Raw genomic sequence first — 9,233 nt, 5'->3', positions numbered from 1 at the left:
AGAATTGTAGGCGCCGCCTTCAATCCTGGGACACGGAACCCGACGAAGATATACGACAACCGCTACACTCCAGAAGAAGATTTGCTATCTCCACGAACGACGGGAATTCCGTCACCACGCTGTAGACCCGAGGGAGCGGTGCCCGCTTCCCGACCCCTCAGGTCCAAAGCTAGAAGGCCTTGACCTTGGCGTTACTCCGAACCCCGATCCCTCGACACTCCGACGAAGACTCACAAAAACCGGAAGACGTGCGGAGCAAGGATGGGAAAGGCTAATAAGTCAAAACCACTGTACTACAGCACATACCCTGAGCAGGGCAACGTTCTATAATCAACCTGACACTCTACAGGGATATCAACAGTGTTGTATGTACTTATCTTCCTTAGCACTCATCAGAATAAAGGACCGGACCGGGTAGACGTGAACCACAAGATTAGCTAAAGCCCTTATCCGTGTAAAGCCAGCCCCTTGATCTATAAAAGGAGATGCGCTTCTCCCATAGGAGGGGGGGGAAAGCGAGACCACGGACAGATACACACAGTCAAGCAGCTACGAAGCTCTTGACCTCCTTTCAACCCTTTCATCAGAGACTTGGGACCAGTCCCTCTCTCGATCGTTTGTACCCTTTACTACAGATCGTTCGCGGTGCTAATAACACAAGCAGCAGCAAACTGGACGTAGGGACATTCGGCCCGAACCAGTATAAATCTTGTGTCCTTTAGCACTCCATCCAGGCCTAACGCGTATTACTATAAATTTATTTGTCGGTGCTGGTACGAAACACGGGCTTGTGCTGGTACGAAACACGGGCTTGCTATAGTGTTACACGGTATTGCACGTGCAGAAGTCGGAGCAACTGGATTATTAATTATTAGCATCACTGATGTTTGAGCAGCGAAGACGAGTCCTTGAAACCAGTTGCAGCGGACGTGTCGGAGGAGCAGGATGTCTGAGAGGTGACCGTCGTTGACGACGACTGAGTTAAACTGGAGGACGTCATCCCTGACGAGGAAGCGTTGTACGAGGAGAGCCCCCCGCCCTCCGGCGACGCAAGTGGCACCGCGTATGTCGCCACGGGCATCTTGGCAGGCAGCGCCGGCACCGGGCCGTGATTGGACTGGAGAGCGGCCATGGCTACTCTGATGGACGGCCGTGCGCGTGGGTCAGGGTGCGCGCACCAGAGCCCGACGGCCACGACGCGCTCCACCTCCGCCGCGTCGTACTCTCCTTTCAGCCGCTCGTCGGCCGCCGCGAGAGCGGCTCCTCTGCCGTACAGGTCCCATACCCACTCGACGAGCCGGAAGACGGCGTTCTTCTGGCCGTACAGCAAGCTCATCGCCCTCCTCCCGCAGGCGACCTCCAGCACGACGACGCCGAAGCTGAAGACGTCCGACTCGGCGCTCGCGGCGCCGGTGATGAAGCATTCGGGGTCGACGTAGCCTGGCGTGCCCGAGACGGCTGTCATCGTCTGCATCCCGACGGCGTGGTCGATGAACCTGGCGAGCCCGAAGTCGCCCAGCTTGGCGTTGAAGGACTCGTCGAGCATGACGTTGCTGGGCTTCACGTCGCGGTGCACGACGCACTGCTCCCACTCCTCGTGGAGGTAGAGCAGCGCGGAGCAAAGCCCAAGAACAATCTTGATCCTGTACGTTGTTGCCAACGTGGACATTCATTCATGTATGGTCATGCTTTTGCTTTGAATAATCCCTTTAATTTCATATATAAAACAGGATTGAGTTATTATAAATTCAATAAAGCTGCGGATCGATAGGTAACCTCATCGGCCATGTCAAGAAGGTGCCGTTGCCGTGGAGATGGACGTCGAGGCTGCGGTTGGGCACCAGTTCGTAGACGAGCAGCAGCTCGTCGCGGCCATGGCACCAGCCGACGAGCTGCACGAGGTTCCGGTGGCGGAGCCTGCTTATCACCTTGATCTCCGACTTGTACTCCTTCCTCCCCTGCGTGGAGGATCCTTTGGCGAATCTCTTGATGGCCACGGCAGCGATGCCGCCGTTCTGATCACCCAGGTGTCCTCGGTACACGGAGCCGAAGCTACCTTGCCCGAGCTTCTCCTCCGGCGCGAAACCCTTGGTCGCAGCAACGAGCTTGTGGTACGGGAAGCGCCTCGGCCCCGTCCCCAATTCAATCTCCATGATCGGCTCGTCGTCATCCGAGCCGCCTAATATGTCCTCCAACTCTTGTGCCTGCTTCCTCCGACGTCGTCGTTGGAGTAGAGCCGCCAGAGCAACGAGAAGCACAAGCAGCAGTGCAGCGCCGACGCTGGCACCTGCTATTACTCCAGCACGTCCAGAACCGGACACATCCATGGGTGGTGGTGGTGGTGGTGGCGGCGGCGGCGGCCGCTGCGCTGGCTGCGGAGCTAGCGGTATTGGTGTGGCCTTGGGTTCCAAGGACGAGCTGAAGTGCCAAGAATGCAGCTGGTGCAGCTCGATGGATGTGGACGTCGAGGCAGAGAAGCCAACAGAGACGTCCTCCGGCAACGCGCTCTTGAGGTCAACCTTATGGCTGATGTTGTAAGACGGCAGCGTGTCCCTTCCATCGCCTAGCCACAGCGTCATTTCCAGGACGCTGGACAGGTTGTGGTACCTGATCTCGGCGGACATGTTCCCGACGAGGGTGAAGCTCGGCAGGGTCTGGGTGGCCACCGACCTGATAGAGTTGACGTCGATGCCGACGTGGTCGTAGGTGTCGTTGGGGTCGTGCGCGACGGTGTCGTTGAAGGTGTCGAACTCCACCGCCACGAACCGGGCGTCGCCGGCGGCCACGGCGTCGGCGCTCTGGTTGGTGAGCCCGATGTTGTAGGCGTCGGAGCCGGACGGCAGGCTCGACGGGTAGGCGGCGGCGAGGAAGAAGGCCATGCCGGTGCCCTTGTTGTCGATGCCGTGGACCCCCGGCGGGTCGATGACGAAGGCGAAGCGCGTGGTGAAGCTGGCCACCTCGCCGGTGTCCTTGTCCCAGAGGCGCATCGGCCGGGCGTTGTACGACGCGCGGCCCGTGCTGTGGCCGATGCCGTACAGCCTGTTCGCCGTCACCTCGATCCACCCGCTGCTGATGTAGGCGTCGCCTTCCACCCTGATGTCCTTGAGGTCTTCTGGGCTGAAGCTGTCGTAGTTGAAGGACAAGGCGGCGACGGGAGCTAAGAAGAAGAAGACGATGAGGCCGACGGCGGTGCAAGTGGATGCCGACGTGATCGTCGTGATGCCAGCCATCGCGCGCCGGCCAAACCGCCGCCCAACAAATTCCGCGGAACTCCAGAGGAGGTGCACTGTCTGAAAACAAGGGCGTCGTCGTCGGCTTGACTGGAACAGCGAGTCTACTGCGTGCCACACGTTCAAGCAGGTAGGCTGCCTCTCCAGAAGGACCAAAACCACTGCTAGAGTGTGAGTCAGTCGTCGGAATCGGTACTCGGCACGGTTCCAAGGTCCCCACTCTACAATTAGACGCGGACACGGGCTAGCCAAAAGGCCAACAGCCCCCCCCCCCCCCCCCCCCCCCCCCCCCCCCCCATCCACTGCTAGTAAGGGGTTGTTTAGTTTGCGAAACGAAAATTTTTGGACGTTAGATATTTTAGAGACATCGGAAGGATTTTTGGATACTAATAAAAAAATTAATTACATAGCTCGCCTGAAAACCGCGAGACGAATTTATTAAGCCAAATTCATCCATCATTAGCGCATGTTAGTACTGTAGCACTTATGGCTAATCATAGACTAATTAGTCTTAAAACATTCGTCTCGCGATTTCCAACCAGATTGTGCAATTAGTTTTTTTTTCGTCTATATTTAATACTTCATGCATATGCCGCAAGATTCGATGTGATAGTTTGGATGAAAATTTTTAAAAACTAAACCAGGGCCTTGTTTAGATTGCAAGTTTTTTCACTCTCTCTCCATCACATCAAATTTTTGGACACATGCATGGAGTATTAAATGTAGATAAAAAAATAACTAATTACACAGTTTGATTGTAAATTACGAGACGAATCTTTTGAGCCTAGTTAGGCCATGATTGAACAATAATTGTCAAATACAAATGAAAATGATACAGTGTCAAATACTGATTCCTAACCTCAATTTAAACAAGGCCCAGGCCTAAAATCCAGGCACCTTTTCTCGGAAGAAGAGCTTGTCGAGCTTTCCAGCTCAACCCAGCACTGAATCGTATAAAGATTAGCACCACGAGGCTTCAATCAATCGCTTTAATTTGGGGGAACGTTATGATGATGATTCGCCAAGGATGAGGCAATTACCTCTGCACGTTCCTTCGTTTGCGTTGCCTTTGTTCATGGCTGACTACTATAGCAGCGTCCACAGCACCCAAGCTCCTTCTATAGCATACTACCTAGGTATTTTTATTTTTCTCTTATAACTCTCAAGTTTTGGACCATTAGATCCCATAAATATCTCATCTAATGACTTTCTTTAATTGTACGAAATTGCATTATGTTAGGGAAAAAACAATGCATTTGATTAATTAAACCACGTATTGAACAAAACTATAACTCTAAATAAATAAATAAAAGAAACATTGCCATGCACCTTAACATTGTAAGTTTCAACATGAGGAGTTAAATATTGGGTATTTCTTACCAATAGCTTTTCATGTTCCTTCCTAAGGAAGACCTTTTCATCAGCTTGCTATCCTAGAGGTCTGAGTGATACAATATGTTCTACTCACCCTGTTTAAAATTATAAGACGTTCTTTTTTGTAGGCACATTGCTTTTATCCATGTATCTAGGCATAGCATATATCTAAATTCATAACAAAAGTTATATATCTAGAAAAGCCAAAAACATCTTATAATTTGGATGGAGGAAGTAGCAAGCAAGATCATCTTTTGTCTAAATTCTATCCATCGTCGACCTTCTTACCACCTGACACTATATCCTCATGTGTGCTACCAGACTTTTGATCACCATGAGTGGGGAAACTTCTAGGTCTGGTGCCGACAATCATGGATCTCTCTTCAGTTGATGGTGGCTTGGGCACATCGATTAGAGAAACAGCTCTCTTGGCTCTTGGCTTGCTACCAATGATGGAGCCCAAGGCAAGCTCCACTTTCTTGTTTTTTCTTTAAAAAAAACTATAGTGGTTTGTTTCACAACACGGCCGGCCCGTCTCTCCAAAGTCCAAACCAACCTTCCGGACCCGATGACCCCAGTGCAGGCGCAGCGGCCGAGGGCCGAAGCCGAAAACGAGGCTCGACACCCAGAGCAGACGGCATCCCGCACCGGCAAGTTGTAGTGCGGAGAAAAGAGATGATGAGTCAGCCGGGGGCGGGGAGCCATCGCCGGCTCACCGCCTCCCGATTCCGCGACGGCCCGCAGCCACAGGCCACCGGATAACGCACGGCGGAACCATCCAGTTTCCCCATCAAAACCCCACCCGAATCGCGCCAATCCAACCAACACCGGGAGCAGCAGCAACTCACGCCCCCCTCCACTCCAGCTTCCGCGGAACTAGGAGCCGCCATGCAGCCCGACGCCAACGCCCCCTCCCACCGCCTCGCCCGCGTCGCCGCGCACCTGAACCCCCAGCGCTCGCAGATGGAGGAAGGCGTGGGCGCGTCCGCGCTGAGGCCCGCGGTGTGCCGCGCCAAGGGCGGCGCGCCTGGGTTCAAGGTCGCGATCCTGGGCGCCGCGGGCGGGATCGGACAGCCGTTGTCGCTGCTCATGAAGATGAACCCTCTCGTGTCCGTGCTCCACCTCTACGATGTCGTCAACACGCCCGGTGTCACTGCCGATATCAGCCACATGGACACCAGCGCTGTGGTAACGTGCCCCCGAACTGATGGATTTGGCGGCGGACTTAATTAATTGATTTGTCACAATAGGCACCCAATTGATCAGTTCTGCAGCTTTTTAGTTTTCTACTAGTTGGTTTCACCAGCTCATTATGTTATTATTATGTTATTTGTTATTGTGAATCATTATGTTCGCTGATTGTTGTGGTTAGGCTACTGATGTTTTCAGAACACCGTTCACAATATTTGTTGTTGTACTTAAAAGAAAACCAACTAGAACTTCTGTTTATATTTACGTTACATATGCCAATTGAGTATATAGTTCAGGTCTTGGTGTCTGTAATGCCTAAAGAAACAGAGCACAAAGAAAAGGGAAAAAAAGATACAATTACTCTCTGGAGTTTGAAAAGAAAAAAATGGTGTAAACAGACTACGAGTATCTCTTAAAAAAATGTATTTGAACTCCAATATTTTTCAAACAGCTTAAATTTGATTATACACTGTTTCCTTGACCCAAATTACCTAGGTGAAAAAAACTTCAAATGTGAACATCCACTTAGTCCAGCTAATAATTCTGGTAAAACTTCTTTTCAGGTCCGTGGCTTCCTTGGGGCACAGCAGCTTGATGCAGCACTTACAGGAATGGACCTTGTAATCATACCCGCTGGTCTGCCTAGGAAACCAGGAATGACAAGGGATGATTTATTCAACAAAAATGCTGGGATTGTTCGTACACTTTGTGAAGGCGTTGCAAGATGCTGTCCTAATGCAATTGTGAATTTGATCAGCAACCCAGTGAACTCAACTGTCCCCATTGCTGCTGAGGTTTTCAAGAAAGCTGGAACTTATGATCCCAAGCGTCTTCTTGGAGTGACAACGCTTGATGTTGCGAGGGCTAACACCTTTGTGGTATGAAGCCTAATACATAGCATCTCTTAAGAACCTGGAATACTTGTGTACTCTAGTAGGGTTGTTGTACTTCTCAATTTGGTAATATGCATTTCTGCTTCATATTGTGTATTGTAGGCCGAAGTGCTTGGAGTTGATCCAAGAGATGTCAGTGTTCCTGTTGTTGGTGGGCATGCTGGGGTAACTATATTGCCCCTCCTCTCCCAGGTACTGATCATATGCCTGATTTCATCACACGGAAATGATAATATTGAAATATTATCTATTTTCTATGACACTAGGTGCTGATTTAAAACCTGTTTATCTGCAGGTCACACCTCCAAGCTCATTCACTCAAGACGAAATCAAATATTTGACAGACCGCATACAGAATGGTGGCACAGAAGTTGTGGAGGTACAATGCTATTTGACTTTACTGCCTGAAGTTAGGTCTAACCGAACCGATATAGCGAATATTGCTCTGCTATAGTCTAAGCTCTTCATCTGATATTCACTGTGCCAAAACAGAGATGAGCTTTACATGATCGACTTTTTTGTCCATCAAACATCTGGTGACCATGCATCTCTAACTGATACATATTATGTATGTACGTATTATTTTCTCCGCATAAAGCTTACATAGTGATGTTGTTAGTGGAGAAATATATAGCGCAAATCCATCTTTCAGTGCTGTTATGTATATATGATTTATGTCGATAAATTGATTGATTTCAGTTTAACGCACTTGTTTTATTGCCGGGAGTCGAGACAGCAAGACTAAGTATTTGGCCATGCTTGAGTTGTGAGGGCTACCTGTGGTTGCAACATTGATAAACAATGAGATTCTTCTAGCTGAAGGACTACGGCATACTCTTTTGCATGCCCTTATGTATTACACATTAGTTCTAACAATTTCTCAATCTTTAAATATGAGTTTAAGGAAAATATCACAAATGTAACAGAATGGCTTTAAAGAACCACAATGAAATTGATGATACCATTCATCGATCAAAATTGCATACCTGCAGCTGCATATCCTGATGCATTATACATCTCTGGAACTACCACACGTCCATTTTGACTGCTTCCTGAAGTAGTTTCCAGTTAATTGAAAAAAATTAGTAATGAACGTTGTTTTCATTGATTTCAGGCAAAGGCTGGATCAGGCTCTGCGACTCTGTCAATGGTTGGTTATACATATACATGATAGCTTACTTTAGGTAATCAAAAGTTTAGTCTCTATGCTAAAAGAAAAAAAAAACTCAGGCTTTTGCTGCTGCAAAATTCGGTGATGCATGCTTGCGAGCTATGCGGGGCGATGCTGGCATTGTGGAATGCTCATATGTTGCATCCGAGGTATACTTACACCAAATCTGTATATTTCTCCTTCACATACCAATATACCATCCGAACATCGACCCTTTTCTTATTTCCGTTTTTCCATTTGGCATCAGGTGACAGAACTGCCGTTCTTTGCAACAAAAGTGAGGCTTGGCCGTGGCGGTGCTGAGGAGATCCTCCCTCTTGGACCTTTGAATGATTTTGAGAGGTACCCTTGCTATACACACTCAGTCGCTTAATAATGTGGTTCCATTGCGTCAGAATTGTTAGATAATGAATTGAATTATCTTGATTCTCCGAAATTCATTGGCCTAATGCTTCTTCGATCTCTGGGAAAACAGAGCTGGTCTGGAAGCGGCAAAGAAGGAACTGAGCGAGAGCATTCAGAAGGGCATCGCTTTCGTGAGCAAGTGAAGTGATACGAAGGGATCGTCCCTGAGATCCGGACCATACATAGATATTAGATAGATATAAGAGTGTTGTGATACAGTGCCCTATACTTGTAATACCACTTTTGTAAGACCACAGTAAAAAATAAGGCTAATTACTCTTTAGCAACTGTAACCATTTCCTTGGCATGAAATAAATCTTTCGTCTTCATTAGCAGACAACAAAGGTGCTGCCATTAGTGCATAGAGCTTCTTGACTAGCCCCGTGGCATCTCGTTCCTGCGGGAATGTCCGTGTCTCGCGTGTTCGCCGAGCCGAGGGACTCGAGCCTCAAGAGACGCCGAGTTGGAGTGGTGGTAGCAGTAGCAGAGCATGGGCGCGATGAGTATTCACGTACGTGCGGTGCGGATTGCAACCGGCCACGGATGAGTACGTGCCGACGGTGCTGTGCCTGTTGTGTGCTTGTGCTGGACGGTGGGTGAGACACGCCGCCGCAGGAACAACAGATTGGCAGTAGAGACTGGAGAGTGGTGGTACGCGAACGCGACGACGATTGCCAGTCCTAATAAAACCGATATAAGTCAGGCCAGTATGGGCTGTCGTAGAGGTGGTTGTGTATCTCGGCCCAACTAGTGGGCTGTTGTAGAGGTTGCTGTGCATCTTGGCCCAACTATAATAAAAAACCATCCAGTATTCCAGTTCTACAAATTCTGAACTCTGTAGCATAGAGCAACTCCAAGAGAGTTGTAAAAATAAATGGTCTTGCACCCGCTCTTCAAGTGTGCAAACTTTGGCCCCGTTTGCTTGGAGGAATCTAGAGAAATCTGTGAGAGAAAAACATTGTTCTGGAT

At 49.3% G+C, this 9,233-nt stretch overlaps 2 protein-coding genes across 2 annotated transcripts; one reads left to right on the top strand and one right to left on the bottom strand.

Annotated features, from left to right (window-relative positions):
- Positions 1–515: 515 nt before the first annotated feature.
- LOC136470801 (L-type lectin-domain containing receptor kinase IX.1-like) lies at positions 516–3,420 on the bottom strand. Its single transcript, XM_066468566.1, has 2 exons — positions 1,777–3,420; positions 516–1,643 (listed from the first exon to the last, which is right to left on the bottom strand). Exons 1-2 carry the CDS (start codon positions 3,228–3,230, stop codon positions 878–880), a joined length of 2,220 nt encoding a protein of 739 aa, XP_066324663.1. The 5' UTR covers positions 3,231–3,420; the 3' UTR covers positions 516–877.
- A 1,838-nt stretch (positions 3,421–5,258) lies between these two features.
- LOC136470896 (malate dehydrogenase, glyoxysomal-like) lies at positions 5,259–8,608 on the top strand. Its single transcript, XM_066468656.1, has 8 exons — positions 5,259–5,792; positions 6,359–6,673; positions 6,791–6,880; positions 6,984–7,067; positions 7,803–7,838; positions 7,919–8,008; positions 8,107–8,201; positions 8,335–8,608. The coding sequence occupies exons 1-8, from the start codon at positions 5,493–5,495 to the stop codon at positions 8,405–8,407; spliced, it is 1,083 nt and encodes a 360-aa protein (XP_066324753.1). The 5' UTR covers positions 5,259–5,492; the 3' UTR covers positions 8,408–8,608.
- Positions 8,609–9,233: the final 625 nt, after the last annotated feature.

Source organism: Miscanthus floridulus, chromosome 1 (genome assembly GCF_019320115.1).
Source record: "Miscanthus floridulus cultivar M001 chromosome 1, ASM1932011v1, whole genome shotgun sequence".
Lineage (NCBI taxonomy): Eukaryota > Viridiplantae > Streptophyta > Magnoliopsida > Poales > Poaceae > Miscanthus > Miscanthus floridulus.
This window is presented reverse-complemented; position numbering and strand designations above follow the sequence as displayed.